Source organism: Tachypleus tridentatus, chromosome 7, assembly GCF_004210375.1.
Source record: "Tachypleus tridentatus isolate NWPU-2018 chromosome 7, ASM421037v1, whole genome shotgun sequence".
In the NCBI taxonomy this organism is placed as follows: domain Eukaryota; kingdom Metazoa; phylum Arthropoda; class Merostomata; order Xiphosura; family Limulidae; genus Tachypleus; species Tachypleus tridentatus.
In genome coordinates, this window is record NC_134831.1 from 120,059,502 (window position 1) to 120,076,844 (window position 17,343).

Consider the following 17,343-nt stretch of genomic DNA (forward strand, 5'->3'; position numbering starts at 1 on the left):
ATAAAAAAAAGTATTTTGTGTTTTCAACTTATAAGAGACTTGATAACTTAGTTCCAGTCTGAGTTTTCTAAGTAAATCAGGGTTAAGGACAGTCTTTACTAGCACTAAGCAATCATTGGAAGAATATGTTTGTTTGTTTTGAATTTCGCACAAAGCTACTCGAGGGCTATCTGCGCTAGCCGTCTCTAATTTAGCAGTATTAAACTGGAGGGAAGGAAGCTAGTCATCACCATCCACCGCCAACTTTTGGACTACTCTTTCACCAACGAATAGTGGGATCGACCGTCACATCATAACGCCCCCACGGCTGAAAGGGCGACCATGTTTGGTGTGACGGAGTTTCGAACCCGCGACCCTCGGATTACGAGTCGAGCGCTTTAACCACTTGGCCTTGCGTGGCCGAAAAATATATGATTTCTATTTTTATTGTTAATTAAGTTTAATTTAGATAATGTCTTAGAACATCTATATATACATACTAAATGTACTTGTAAAGGGCCACCGAAAGTGTTTTGTTTCAAGATTCAATAAAACTAAAATTAAGAGTAACAGATATTTTTATTTTTTGCTTTGGAAGTTTGTATGTCATACTATGTTGCAACCTACAGAGTGAATGATTCTTTTCGCGATTCGTGGCATTCGCGCTTTTTGTTGACCTCACGACAGTACAAACTGCAATGACAAGCTTCCCTTGCGTGGCATCGTGTTAGTCTACAGACTGACTCACAGATAACACACTACTGTATAATGGGGAGAGTGGTTAAAACAGGTGACCTCCCTTCCAGGCGAGGAAATGAATGAAAGTTGAAACACATAACTGTTTTCGGGGTGAATTATTTTTATTGCTTCCTATGTTTCGCTAGTTATTGCAACAGTTCAATTCATTATAAATCACCAGTTCTTTATATTGCGTGAATTAGAAACCTGTTAAGTTTATTAAGGCCACATACGCGTACACCTGACTTGCTAGATAGCAGACCTTGTTCAACAGCCAAATAATGTTGTTCATTGAGTCGTTTCGTAGTTCTGACAGCAGAGGTGGAACTGTTAATCATGGGAGGCTAAGCACGTGATTTGTTTACTAAAGATCTCCACAATACGCTTCCACCTAGAGGTGCGAAAATCAATTTAAGTTCCTCGTGATAACAGCTATTGAGAAAATACCACCGGTAACTAGCTTTAATCATTCCATTGTTTCACAGGTGACGACTCCACGCTGTTCCACTCTGAGAAAACTGACCAGCGGCTACTCACAGATTTTACAGGTTTATGATAACAGCAGAGTGTTCGATGAAGATGCCCCATAAAGGTTAGAACATTAAATTTTTGTGTTCTTTGTCCAAAAAACATAATCTGAATATGTGAGATGATTTGAAGAGTTTGTGGTGACGAGAAACCCACTTGAAGTAAAGATGTATCTCAAGACGACTGGTATGGGTATTAGAACTTTATTAGAATAAAGTAGAGAACAGCATTTCGACCATCTTAGGTCGTCTTCAGTTTAACATCAAGAACAACAACAAGAAAAAAGTAAAACAGAAAACACCTGAGGATGATCTAAGAAGGTAGAAACCTTATTACGGTAGAAACTTTATTCTGTAGTTTATTATCATTAAAGTTTTAATACCCGTACCAGCCGTCTTGAGAATGCATGATTTCAAGTGTTTACATTTAGCGTGTAATAGCCACCTAGTGGTATAGCGTTAAGATTAAAGGCTTACAAAACAAAACAAGTGAACAGAAAACAGATTCCCTAAGTCGTGGTGGATACAGCACAGATAGTCTGTTGTGTACCTTTGTGCTCGACATGAAACAAATAAAATGTAGTGAACAGAACGAACTATTTTTTTTCTTTATCTATATCGACTTTTGTTTTAGAGCAAAGCTACATCGGACTATCTTCTGTGTTCACCGCGATGAATCGAACCCAAATTTTTGTGTTTTAAATCCGTAAACTTACCGTTGTCCCACCGGGGGACTTATTTACACCGAATCACTCATCGGCGGTTTGTCCACCGTGAGGAATCGAACCCTAGATTTTTTGCGTTATAACTGCAAACTCACCTCCAGCTTAGGGGAGAACATTAATTTACGAATTATCAGTTGGTTACAAAGTGAAATTGATATATCTCTGCTCTGCATCAAAACTCGAATTGTATTTATTGCTGTTGTAAATTTTATCCGGCCCCAATTCTTTTATAGAATGTTGAAATACATGATTTTAAATTTGCTTCAAAATGCTTTACCAACCTGTGCTTCCGTTTTCATTTATTATGCGCTACAAATTGATGTGGTTTATTTCTTGCTCGCTTCATCGCTTTACGATTTAAAAATCTCGATGTGATTTCTACAAATGGCTTGTTTTCTATTTGACTTATCTGGAAGTTATAACGTGAGCATTGCTTTATTGTATTATTATTATGTTCTGCATAACTATCTAAACGGCTTAGTTAGTTGATTCAAAAGTTATTTATTGCAAAGTTTTCATATTAAGACGCTAGGTGTAAAATTTCGTGGTTTTTTTATTCAACATTTTTTTTCATTTGGGGAAGATTTCTCCTCGTTCTCTGTAGGTCACAGTGGGGTTAATCAGCTAGGCGGAATGTACGTGAATGGAAGACCTTTACCAGACTCGACTCGTCAGAAGATCGTGGAGCTGGCCCACAGTGGTGCTAGGCCTTGCGATATCTCCCGTATACTTCAGGTATCGAATGGCTGCGTCTCCAAGATACTGGGACGTTATTATGAGACTGGCTCCATCAAGCCTCGGACTATTGGTGGCAGTAAGCCTCGTGTGGCTACTGCGGCTGTAGTCAATAGGATAGCCGACTACAAAAGGGAGTGTCCTTCCATCTTTGCCTGGGAAATGCGAGACCGACTTTTGGTGGAAGGAGTGTGTAACAGTGAAAACATTCCCAGCGTGAGTGAAAGATACGTAGAACCTAAGGAAACATAAAGAAACTCCCAAATTGTTTGCACTTGTCCATTGTTTTCGAATATTCTTTCTCATATTCGATTTTTGCCCCCCCCCCAAATAAATGCTTAATGTGCAATTAACAGTAATTATATTTCGTTTATTTTTTAAAGCTAATGTGTTAAGATAAAGTATGTTTGAAAAGGAGTAATAAATTTAAAGTAATAAATAAACAGTAATAAATATGTTTTCAGAGTCAGAAATGTTCTCTGTATATACTACATTCATTCTTTATAACGTAGCTTATATTTGACTCTCTTCTACTCAAAACTGTATGATTAGTTTTGGAAAAGTTAGCGAACTAATACAAATAATATAAACAACTAGTATCCATATCTATGTTTATTTATCCCACAAAGTTTTAAGCACGTATATATATATATATATACCTCTTCATATACTTCTAATTAAATGCGTTCAGAGTTTGAGAAATTTGCGACTTTCATGTCAATAATAAATCAATATTTTGACATTATTGACATGAACATGGGTTACATGCTTTAAAATTATACTCTGCTCCAAACAGACCTGGACTTGTTACAGTGACAACACCTTTCAAGGACATATCGTCAGACGGATATGTCTTTCCAATTGAATGTAATGTTTTATATTGATAACTACTCCCCACCCCTCAGTGACACAGCGGTATGACTTTGTATTTATAACTCTAGAAACCCGGGGTTCGATGCCCGTGTTGGGCAGAGCACCCATAAATCACTGTATAGCTTCGTGCTTAAACGACAAACGAACATAATTGTTAATCCTCAAAGAGTAGTTTCGATTAACTGAACATGAGTTACTATCTTGTTTTATATTTGTTTAGATTTCTTTTCCTTTTCAAATTTAAGTTTAATATGTGAATATACACATTGTATTTTCGTGTATAGCAACGATACAGGTTTTAAAAGCGAATTTTATATTCCAACATAGATATTATTGCAATAAATACATGTTGCTGTGTTATCTCTCAGTATAATAACTTTTTACAATAAATACATTGTTGCTTTGTCACATCTCAGTATAATTAGTTTTTACAATAAATATATTGTTGAGGTACCTTTCTTTTAGTAGAATTACTTTTTACAATGTTAAAGATGTTACTTGTATAGATTATTCGAAGTTATTTCTATAAACATCTTGAGTGTCTCTAATTATTTTTTTACCCTCGCGAGGATATAATTGTTATAAGTTAAATTTGTGTGTTTTCTTATTGCAAAGCCACATTGGGCTATCTGCTGAGTCAATCGAGGGGAATCGAACCACTGATTTTAGCGTTGTAAATCCGTAGACGTACCGCTGTACTAGAGGGGTGTGTGTAAGTTTTAATAAGTGATAAGTTGTTGTTTTTAACTTCGTGGGTAAATATGTTAAATTAATAAGCACTTTTGATTAAATTACCTAACTAGCAAATAATTTCACATTAAGCATGATAATTTTGTATATGGATACAATTATTATTTGTTGTATATACGTTTATGAGATAGTTAAAAAAATTGAAAGAAAAATATTGGCGAATCGGACTACGAAAAGATGAAAACACGCGCAACTAACTGTTTGTTTGTTATTAAACATGAATCTACATTATAAATTATCTGTCCTGTGTCGATTAGGGGTATAAAAACCCGTGTTTTAGCGTTATAATCCCGTGGACTTACCGTTGTGCCACTGGAGGGCATTCAAAGTAAGGAAAACTTGAAAACAAACCTACTAAATATTAACTGAAAGACAAGAGGCTATCCGCTGTGTCTACCAATGGGTATCGAGGCCCAGATAAGTGAAAGAAAAATTCTGAAACATAAAAACTCCATATTCAAATTTCGAGTTTAAATGAAAACTGTGACTTTTTTCCTTTAAGAACTTACATTGTCTCATGTCTGAAATTTTAAAATAAAAATAAAAATAATTTTTAGTTAAAATGTTTTGTTTGTTGGCTGATCTTGATAGGAACGTTATCCTAATTAGCAAGTCTGTACGCCCTCTATGTCTTCCGGTGGATCAGCGGTAAGTCTTCGGATTTAAAGCGCTAAAATCGGGTTTTCGATTTCTCTCGGTTGATGCAATAGATAGCCCGATGTGGTTTCACTATAACGAACACACACACATGTCCTACACAGTTGTATGTGGAAGAACTGATACGGACTTTATCTTCAGTGGATATACCTTATAACTTTAACATGGATATAGTTTCCATTTTAGTCTAACGTGGACATAATTCCTAATTTAATCTATAGTAAAAACACTTTCTGATTTTGTTTAATATAGATTTACTTTGTGATTTAATTTAACGTAGTTATACGTCATAACTTAGTTTAAAGTGGATTTACTTCGTAACTTATCTAAAAGAGTATATATTTTATAATTCAGTTCAATGTGGACGTACTTCATAACTTAGTTTAAAGTGGAGTTACTTCGTAACTTATCTAAAAGAGTATATATTTTATAATTCAGTTCAATGTGGACGTACTTCATAACTTAGTTTAAAGAGAGATACTTTCTATTACTGTACTAAACAGTAAGAGCTATTATGTTTCGTTTATTAGTACAATTTCACAGTAACGTAAACAATAACATTAATTCAAATAAAAAAGGGGAAAATGTATTTAATTTCGTTTAATTGGTTGTAGTTATCCACAAAGTTGTAAAATGAGTTATCTGTGTTCTGACCACCACGTGTATCAAAACCCAGTTTCTAGCGTTGTAAATCTGCAGACATACTGCCCTGTCACTGGGGGGCGTGTATTTGAACTATGCGGTGATAGATGACTAAATATAATGGGTTAAATTAGACTTTAAATACAATGAGTTAAATTAGACTCTAAATATAATGGGTTAAATTAGACTCTAAATATAATGGGTTAAATTAGACTCTAAATATAATGAGTTAAATTAGACTTTAAATACAATGAGTTAGGTTAGACTCTAAATATAATGAGTTAAATTAGACTCTAAATATAATGAGTTAAATTAGACTCTAAATATAATGGGTTAAATTAGACTCTAAATATAACGAGTTAAATTAGACTCTAAATATAATGAGTTAAATTAGACTCTAAATATAATGAGTTAAATTAGACTCTAAATATAACGAGTTAAATTAGACTCTAAATATAATGAGTTAAATTAGACTCTAAATATAAATATAAATTAGACTCTAAATAATGAGTTAGACTCTAAATATAATGAGTTAAATTAGACTCTAAATATAATGAGTTAAATTAGACTCTAAATATAATGAGTTAAATTAGACTCTAAATATAACGAGTTAAATTAGACTCTAAATATAATGGGTTAAATTAGACTCTAAATATAATGAGTTAAATTAGACTCTAAATATAATGAGTTAAATTAGACTCTAAATATAATGAGTTAAATTAGACTCTAAATATAATGAGTTAAATTAGACTCTAAATATAATGAGTTAAATTAGACTTTAAATATAATAAATATAATGAGTTAAATTAGTTAAATTAGACTCTAAATATAATGAGTTAAATTAGACTCTAAATATAATGAGTTAGGTTAGACTCTAAATATAATGAGTTAAATTAGACTCTAAATATAATGAGTTAAATTAGACTCTAAATATAAATTAGACTCTAAATATAATGAGTTAAATTAGACTCTAAATATAATGAGTTAAATTAGACTCTAAATATAATGATGAGTTAAATTAGACTCTAAATATAATGAGTTAAATTAGACTCTAAATATAATGTTAGTTAGACTCTAAATATAATAGACTTAGACTCTAAATATAATGGGTTAAATTAGACTCTAAATATAATGAGTTAGGCTAGACTCTAAATATAATGAGTTAAATTAGACTCTAAATATAATGGGTTAAATTAGACTCTAAATATAATGAGTTAAATTAGACTCTAAATATAATGAGTTAAATTAGACTCTAAATATAATGAGTTAAATTAGACTCTAAATATAATGAGTTAAATTAGACTCTAAATATAATGAGTTAAATTAGACTCTAAATATAATGAGTTAAATTAGACTCTAAATATAATGAGTTAAATTAGACTCTAAATATAATGAGTTAAATTAGACTCTAAATATAATGGGTTAAATTAGACTCTAAATATAATGAGTTAGGTTAGACTCTAAATATAATGGGTTAAATTAGACTCTAAATATAATGAGTTAGGCTAGACTCTAAATATAATGAGTTAGGTTAGACTCTAAATATAATGAGTCAGGTTGGCCTCTCTTATTGCGTTTCACTTACGTGTTTATTTTAATATCGGTGTTAGGAATTCTAAATTGCATTTTTACGATAACGAACGGAATTTTCTAATAGCCTTTAGATTACTTATCGTACATGTAATCAACAGTACGCCTGTCGTGTAAAGTGGCGAGATTTATTCAAACCAAATCTCAGATCAAATGGTTACCAACACGTAATTTATTCTACGTAAATGGCTCTGTATAAAGTAACCTGGTCTAATTAACTGCACATATTATTGAATTAAATGTTAATTGTATGAGCTTTTCATTAATAATCAAAATAACGAATTGCTGTGTCTGTTCTGTTCTTTAGTGGTATCATAAATCATAATGTTTCACAATTCTTTCTATGATTTTATAACATTAAAAAAAAAATATTAACAACATATATCAATGAATAACGCGCTTTGGTGTTTAAGCCTTTTTTCTATTTAGCAGCATAATAATAATGTACTTTCAACTATTGTTGTACGAGGTCACTTAGCAGCATAAAGAAAACATGCTAAGATGCTTTCTAGCAGGCCCGGCATAGTCAGGTGGTTAAGGCACTCGACTCGTAGTCCAAGGGTTGCGGGTTCGATCCTCGTCACAACAAACATGCTCGCCATTTCAGCCGTGGGAGCGTTATAATGTGACGGCTAATCCCACTATTCGTTGATAAAAGAGTAGCCCAAGAGTTGGCGGTGGGTGGTGATGACTAGCTGTTTTTCTTCTAGCCTTACACTGCTAAATTAGGGTCTGGCTAGCACAGATAGATCTCGGGTAGCTTTGCGCAAAATTCCAGAAACAAACAAGCCACCTAGCACGCTCTAATGATACACTTAGCAACATAATAATTATATATGCTTTCAAACATGGTTATCTGAAATATTTAGCAACATAACCATCTATTTTGAAACATTTTTAAAAATATGTGTCAAGATGGGTTTTTATGGTATATAAGAACGCAAATCATGTATTTGGACTAATGGTACTGTAATATATTGTTTTTTTAACAATAAAATTCGTGTGTCTATGAGCTATGCTATGCTGTTTTTATCAGTAGCTAACACTAATATTGCCCATCTACTTAGATGAGATACACCCTTAGATGAGCTGTTCAGTGTTATGGCCAGTTGCTTAGATACACGCTATTAATCGCTTGTACCATAGGTGGTCGTGTATCCGATTATTCCAATAAGGAGCGTTTCCAGTCGAGGTTCGATGTTTGGAAAATATTCAAGGGTAGTTGAAAAAGAAATATCTCACGAGCATTTGTGTCACGAGCATTTGACAGGCGAATCCAACATGGCTTTAGAAAGCTTTGACAAGCGAAACAGCAGGCCTATCGACCGTATTAGTGACATCTTTTAAAAGAATAAATATATATTTTGTTTGGGGTTTGACGAGGTTTTTATATGCTTAAGGTGCAAGAGTGTCATTCAGGTCTGCCATGTATAGCCAGGTGGTTAGGGTGCTCCACGCGTAATCCGAGGGTCGCGAGTTCGAATCCCCGTCACACCAAACATGCTCGCCCTTTCAGCCGTGAGGGGGAGTTAGGACGTGCAGTCAATACCACTATTCGTTGGTAAAAGTGTAGCTTAAGAGTTGGCAGTCCTCCGCTGGTATAGCGCTAAGTCTACGGATTTACAACGCTAAAATCAGGGGTTCGATTCCCCTCGGTGGACTCAGCGGTGGCCTGATGTGACTTTGCTTATTTATCACAAATCAAGTCAAGTTAAGAGTTGGTAGGGGTGGTGATAACTAGCTGTCTTTTCTCTAGTCTTATACTGCTAAATTAGGAAAGGATAGCGCAGATAGCCGTCGTGTTACTTGAAGCGAAATTCAAAAACAAACAAACAAACAAACAAACATTCAGGTCTATTGAATTATTTGTTTGTCTGAAGTTAAGCACAAAGCTACACAATGGGCTATCTCTGCTCTGCTCAACACTGGTATCGAAACCCGATTTCTAGCGTTGTAAGTCCGTAGACATACGGCTATGCCATTGGGGGAGGGGCAAAATAATCTTATTAGAAAATGAGAGGGGGCATCTTTTATATAAATAAACAATTCTAAACATGTATTTGGGTTTGTTCCGTTTTTGTTGTTTCAAGGTGTTTTTGGAAGTTTATGATCAAATATTTAACCTTTAAGTTATTTAAAAGCGTATATAAGACGCATATAAACTGTACTAAATTAACAAACAGCAATTATACTAGTCATAAGACATTACTATTAAGCCTATTTCACTTTTGAACACCATTTTCTTAATCTGTTTTATTTGGGAATTTCAATAATTACACTAATAATGTTCCTATCACGTTATATTTGGCATATTCATTACCCACGACACGTTTCTCTCGATCTAGTGTTCTTCAGGCTGGCTCAGATACATTCTTTTAAATCTTGAACGCTCCAAGGAACTAGGTTAATGACATGTTGTTTAGAATTGAAATAGGCCTAGTATTGCTTGTTTTGAATTTCGCGCAAAGATACACGAGGGCTATCTGCGCGGCTCAGTCTTACAACGAGTAACACTGTAATAATTCTTCATTAGCTTGTAGAGAGCGTACGTACGATATATGATGTGTGAACATAATAATATTTATATTACAAAACAATTCACACATTTTCACTGTATTTTGATACGCATTATTCACGTACTATCGAAACATGTAGTACGTTTATGTTTTGATTCACGTTGTTCTGTTTGTCCGTCGTCGTTTGTTTATTTTCTAAACTACTAGCATAATACGGTTTCCTGCTAAACAAGAAAGAAAGCGCGCGAAAAGAAACTAGTTTCATACTAAACTAATATTTAATAAAGAGTGTTAATGTATCTTTATGGTCTAGTTTTGGGGAAGTTTTGTAATACAGTTAAGTGTATTGACCACTTAATAATGTATATAAGAGTTGTATTAAGTAGTAATATTATACAACAACTCACGCCCCAAATAAATCAGTACAAAGGAACACCTTTATACCAATATTAATAAATGTAATCTAACATCTAAGCTCGCCCTCTACATTCATACACTCAATTACACAACGTGATAAATATATGATTTGCGAATGAAATGCGCATGCGTATTTTTGACCCTAAATAAGCTGAGAAAGCCCATAGGATTTTTATTAAGAGTAATGTTAATTTTAAGAAGTTACACGCGGGTTAAGGGTTATCTGTGTGAAATACTTTGCAAATAAAAACATTAAAACTGAAACTCAAGCCAGTCGTCACGTGATTATAACGACATTGTGTTTTCAAACAACAGGTAAGGTTGTTCCGAAGCGTATTATTTATATTGCTAGGTACAAGATCTACTTTGAGCGACTCTTAAAGGTGCATGTTAATTTTTTTTGTGTGTGCGTACGTGTACGTGTTGTTAAAATTTAACAAAATCTCTTTTATATTGTAAAATTTTAAAATTACTCTAAAAGTTATTTTTGAGAGTACTGCTTATGTTGTTCGACGTTAATAAAAAATTAACATTTTTATATTTTAAATAAAAGACCGTGAAATAAACATATTTGAACATGTTTCGTTATTCTTTGATTTCCGAATCTGTTTTTTCGCGTGTTTCAGTATTTTGTTAAATTCTGAGCATTTTGTTAATGAGTACAGAAACACAGATGACTAATTTAAACATTTATTTTTAAAATAACATTTATAACAGCGTCCCCTATTGGCGAAATTTTGTGTTGTTAGAAAGAAATGCAAATTGAGTGAAATACTAGTACGTAAATTAATATATATGTATTGAAATGTCAAGTACATGCCTATATATACCAGAATATTTGACAAAATCTAAGGCATTTTAACAATTTCACTTAGGTTTCTTCAATCAATAGAGTTTTAAGGAACCTCTCGTCTCAAAAGGATCCTCACCGGACCTCTCCTCAAGTTTCCATGGCTGGGCCAGAGACGGTTTACGACAAACTGAGGATGTTAAACGGTGCCCAGCCGTGGCCGTGGTACCCGACGGCTACTTCTCATCATTTTCACGGCGTACCTCCGCCCTCATCGCCGGTTACGTTAGGTCCCAACACCGGACTTGGGGTATCTGTTCCAATCGGAAACGGTCACTCAAGTCTAGGCTCGTGTGAAAGTAATCGCCATGACCACATGCATGTCACAAAGAAAGGTGAGTCTAGGTATGGAACTTGAAAGTTATTATTAAGTCCTATGTATATTGTATGCACGGGTTTGAATGACACTCTGATATTTTGCCAATCTCGAGATCGAATCCGGTACCTCCCTTATCATTTAAGCTGAAGGATGAACCCATATGTGCTATTAGCAATGCAATTTTTAAACAATTCAAGTTATCTAGGTATCGAACCTGCGAGTTCGTAGTGCTCTAATAACATCTTGCTAGTAGTACCTGGATTGAAATATCTATCTATCTAATATCTGTACTAAGGGATTAACCCTAGTATCTGCTATCAATAAATCACTTTATAAATAATTCATATTATCTCGTTATTGAATCGACAAGTATTTATCCTTGGCATAAACGGTAAAATATAACTTTAAGTTATTTTAGACATATTTCCAGTTAGGGACACAAATTAGGTGAAGATGTAAAGCAATTAGTAAAAAAAATAAACAAGAACCCTTTAGTAAGCCAGGAAACCATTTACTAACTAATTTGGTACAGTCGTATCTACCTTCGAACATGTTTAAATGGGTATCTAAACTGTATGGTAAACGTAATTTATACGTGATAAATAAAGTTAAACAGACTGCAGTTCGTATAAAAGCAATTGTACAAGGTGTTAATAGTCTGTGTCTGGTACAAGGTGTTAATAGTCTATGTCTGGTACAAGGTGTTAATAGTCTATGTCTGGTACAAGGTGTTAATAGTCTATGTCTGGTACAAGGTGTTAATATTCTGTGTCTGGTACAAGGTGTTAATAGTCTGTGTCTGGTACAAGGTGTTAATAGTCTATGTCTGGTACAAGGTGTTAATAACCTATGTTTGGTACATGGTGTTAATAGTCTGTGTCTGGTACAAGGTGTTAATAGTCTATGTCTGGTACAAGATGTTAATAGTCTGTGTCTGGTACAAGGTGTTAATAGTCTGTGTCTGGTACAAGGTGTTAATAGTCTGTGTCTGGTACAAGGTGTTAATAGTCTATGTCTGGTACTAGGTGTTAATAGTCTGTGTCTGGTACTAGGTGTTAATTGTCTGTGTCTGGTACTAGGTGTTAGTAGCACTGCGTTAGGTTGGGCCAACTTCTATTCTTTATTTGAATTATTGAGAACCATATTATATTAATGAAAACTCAATTACAAGTAATGGTAATAAACATACACTGATGAAGACACCTGCGTACATCAGAAATTTATAAGCTACGAACTTTATACATCCATTTTTATCAGCACGCGATACTATCTCCTAAAACGACAATTTCGGCCGTAATCCTGACAATATCTAAAACAGTTCGACGGTTAAGGAGATTTAATTTACTTCTGGTTCCACACGTTAACCACAAAATGCTAAATAACATTCATAAGTATAACCATAATTGAAAACGCTTTCACACACGCGATAATTAACAATGTTTAATGATTGGATGATTGTTTGGAATTAAGCACAAAGCTACACAATGAGCTAAGTGCGCTCTGCCCACCACAGTTTACTTCCTTCTTCGCCACGTGGCCAAACATTGTGGAATGGCTGAGGCCCTAGACTCGCATTCTAAGGGCCCCAATCCCTTTACCAAAAACACTTTTAGTCCTTGGAAGTGTTATAATGTGACGGTAAATCCCATATTTCGTTGGTAAAGAGCAACCGAAGTGTTGACGGTAAGCGATGTCGACTGGCTACCTTCTTATACAGTCTATCACTTCATAATTAAGGATAACTCTCGAGTGGTTTTGCACGAAATTCAAAACCAAAACCAAGCAACCTTTAACATGTATATGGTTTTATACACGAATTTGTTGTAACTCATTATAATAAAGAACTCATTATAATAAATGTTATGTAATGTTTTCAGCCTAGATTTTAAATCAGTCTATTCACAGTTTTAAACAAGTTATTTTAACCAGTTCTTAATATTTTATTGTTGAATTTGAAATAAAATGATAAACCTGTGACACCGGTGTCACAAACTTAAATATATAGACTAAAATCTGGGTTTCGATCCATCGCGGTGGACACAGCAGATAGCTTAGTGTGTCTTTGTTCTACGACAAACAAATCTTGTTAACTATGAACGTTTGTTGTTTGTTTTTTGTTAAGCACAAACGTACAGAATGGTCTATTTGTGCTGTGCCTACTACGGGTATCGAAATCCTGTTATTAGCGTTATAAACCTTCAGGTTTACTGGTGAGCCATTAGGGAAGGAGGGTCAACCATGAAAATAAAACGTTTGGATTAGACTAGAGAAAAGAAAAAAAAATGTGTAGTAAAAGATAAAAAGAGAGACTTATCATGGTCTCTTTTCAAAATCCCACTTTCTATTGAACATTTTTACCCCAGTAATTCTCGGAACCGAATGCAAAGTCCGTTTTTTGTGACGCCTTCAAAATCCTACCAAACAAGAAAGTAGATCTAATGAGCCGAAGCGTGCTACGAACCGGGGAGTTCAAAGCAAACGATTACACCTTCTGGTCTTCATTGTCCTCGCCTCTAGCGTCTACTGGTTATTCAGCGGAGAAATACGAGCTGGCTTGTACATTCGACTCTTCGACATCCTGCGTTGTCTAAAAGTTATTAGGAAACTTTCCACCTTCTAAAGTCTTAGGTTGGTAGTGCTTCGTCTTTTACTTGGGAACAATCAGAGGGAGTTGTTCTTAGACGCCGATATCTCCGACCCGGTAAAGTTTGGGATAAAAGAATGGTTCACTAACTTTTTTTTTTTTAAGCCTTACTGATGGTAGAGGAGTGAGAGGAGATGGTGTCACGTGCGAATTTGAGATAACTGTGATTTCGTGACCAGAACACTCGTTGGCTGTATGATCGTTGCTGTTAATAAAGAGCTTACACCACTCAGTCTTTGATTTAGCTGTCTCTGTGGCCAGCAACATTCAAATAAACTCCTCTGTGAAGGGAGCTTTTCCGCTCCCTAACCTCAAATGTGTCGTAAGTGGAATAAAAACAGAAATAAAGGTCACCGTTCCTTCACTGGGTTTTCTTGACCTGGAATATGGATCCACGTCATTTTCTGGCTCAGTACTTTTCCCTAAATCAGTCTTTCTATTCTATGCTTTGTTCGTACATTGTGTAAGGATTGTAAGGGGGGGGTAGGTGGTTTGTCTGAAAATTTGGAGGAAGGGAGCATTGGCGTCATCCATCTATAACATGACTTTATTTATTACTCGCTGGTAATAGTACTGTAAGTGAACATCCTAATTCATTGTGGTAAATAGAATGATATTTTAAAGAAACACTCGCATAAACACTCAGTCTTTGTCATTTAGGCCACCCGAAGATTAGTTATAATCTCTTATTTCTATGGAAACATATTGCACTAAAGTGTCCCGCTACATTTCCAGGTTTTGTTGTTAGTCTTATAGTGTAAACACGATGATTGGCCACTTTTATCTATTGTGTTAGAAGTTTACTCACAATGGCTCATTTTTGTCTATTCAACTGGTCATGCTTTTCAAGTCTAGGGAAGACTATAGATATTTGTAAATAACGTCACACAAGACGTGTACGGAGTAACATAAGGAACAACTGGTAAACACGATCCGGAAAAGGAATTAGCGCTTTAGTCTCTACAGTACGTTTTCCATTAAACCTATTTGTGGACAATCTCTTTTATAAGCTATTTGTGTGCATGTGAAAATAAATAGAAAAGTGTTTTCAGTTTCTTGGACAAGATCCTTCAAATCAATTAAATTTCTTTCGGCTCTAGATAAAATAATAATAATAATATATTATGTAACTTATGTATATAATAAAAAACAAGGTAAATATACACAAGTTACATAATATATTTCGTAAAGTATGAAACTGTAATTATATTTTTCATTCAGAGGAACCTCCAGTAGCCCATGCGTGTCTGCTGAACTTAAAGGCTTGAAAGCAGGTTTCGGTACCAATGGTGGGCAGAGCACGGACAGCTCATTGGGAAGTTTTACGATTAATTACGAACAAACAAAGGATTAGAGGAAATTTAGAATATTTCTTACAACATCGTAACAAAAAACTAATTACTCTACAGTTTCATAGGTTTAATTAATTAATTTTTGAGAATATTTTAACGACCTTAATATATCAAAAGAATACAATAAATGTATATATTCTGTATTTGGATTTTATTGTATAAAGAGCCTAGAATTCTTTTGAATACCAAAGCTGACTACTACGTCTCTTTATTTGTTTTGAATTTCGTGCGCCCATCGCTAGTACAGCGGTATGCCTCCGGATTTACAACGCTAAAATCAGGGGTTCAATTCCCCTCGGTGGGCTCAGCAGATAGCCCGATGTGGCTTTGCTATAAGATAAAACACACAGAATTTCGTGCAAAGCTACATGAAGGCTATCTACTCTAGCCGTCCCTAATTTAGAAGTGTAACGCGAGAGGGAAGGCAACTGGTCATCACCACCCACCGCTAACTTTTGGGCTACTCCTTTACCAACGAATAGTGGGATTAACTGTAACATTGTAACTCTCAACAGCTGAAAGGGCGAACATGTTTAGTGTGAAGGGGACTCGAACCCGCGACCCTCAAAATACGAGTCGAGTAAACCATTTTCGATATATATTACTAGACAGGCTCACAAACGAGCGGATCGCTGTTGTTGTCCATGAGAAAGGTCCAGTTATTTCTTGAATTTGTTGATTAGTGAGTCCGTGCAAGCATATATAGAATAAGGAAGAGTGTGGACCACCCTCTAAGTCACACACACTGTATATATGACTCGCATATATAATACCGTTATTGAGTGCTGGAGGCCTGACATGGCCTTGTGATAGGGGCACTCGACCACCAATATACGAGTCGCAGGCTCACTTCCCCGTCCCACAATACATGCATGGCCTTTTAGGAGCGTTATAATGTGACAGTCAATTCCTCTATTCGTTAGTAAGAAAAAATTAACCCAAAAGTTGGCGGTGGGTGGTGATGACTTACACTGCTAAATTAGGGACGGCTAGCGCAGATAGCCCTCGTGTAGCTTTGCAGGGAATACTTCCCAATAGAACTTAACTGATGGGTGTGACTTAGGAAAAACATAACTTGTGATTAATTACAAAAAACAATTATCATATGGCGCTAGAACGAAAATTTCACTAAATAATATAACTTAATGCAAACAAAAAGCATGTTTATATATTATTTCTTCTGGCTCGTTCCCCGCTAGTACAGCGATAAGTCTACGGATTTATACCGCTAAAATCACGGGTTCGAGTCCCGTCGGTGGGCTCAGCAGATAGGTTGACGTAATTTTGCTCTAAGAAAACAAACAATCTTCTGGCTCTCGAAGTCATCTGATGAAATTATAGGTTTGTACTTAAGATGACGTCAAATACTTGGAAAACTCGCCAATAAACAGCGAGGTAGTGATTTCTGTACAACTAATACATTTATCTATCTAATATTCCATATATATTCTGCCTCCTATTGTATTCCTGTATTATTATAGAAACGATTCTAAAATTTACTCGCATAGCCCTAGCAATAACGTGTTTTGTTTCAGAATTATAAAACTCAATACTTTTCAGTGTTATTACGCAAACATTATTTTCAAGCAAACAAACCCCGTTTATACACACACACACAGGTGTGTTCGTATATATATATATATATATATATATATCTTTCACGTACAAATAAATTGTTTAGATGGTATCAGCCGTGTTTGATTGATCTGAAATACACTGATATATACGAGCTAACATTTTAAAAAACGTGTTAAATATATATTTCATAGTTCATATTTTTTTCTTTCTAGTGATTTGACTATACTGAATATAAAGTGCAGACGTGTTTCTTCCACATATCCTAACCACATCGTAATGTCTAATCAGGTCTTACTACTTTTAAAATTTATCTGTCTAGCTCACCAAAAGCTCATTTTATATAAGAAATATATTTCAGGCATGTACGTTGGGGGAGTTCATCCGAATCCTCTATTTTTGTAATGTAAAAAATAGTCACTAACTGCTTTGTGTTCACGTGCACACAAATCAA

General features: G+C 34.7%; 1 protein-coding gene and 1 pseudogene across 2 annotated transcripts in view; one reads left to right on the plus strand and one right to left on the minus strand.

Annotated features, from left to right (window-relative positions):
- Positions 1-17,343, minus strand: part of LOC143256491 (paired box protein Pax-6-like) — a 327,851-nt pseudogene that overhangs the window by 264,045 nt on the left and 46,463 nt on the right. The window lies entirely within an intron of this gene.
- On the plus strand, positions 963-15,316 carry LOC143254911 (paired box protein Pax-6-like). The gene is made up of 5 exons (XM_076509822.1): positions 963-1,114; positions 1,203-1,309; positions 2,574-2,920; positions 11,025-11,344; positions 15,184-15,316. Exons 2-5 carry the CDS (start codon positions 1,270-1,272, stop codon positions 15,314-15,316), a joined length of 840 nt encoding a protein of 279 aa, XP_076365937.1. The 5' UTR covers positions 963-1,114; positions 1,203-1,269.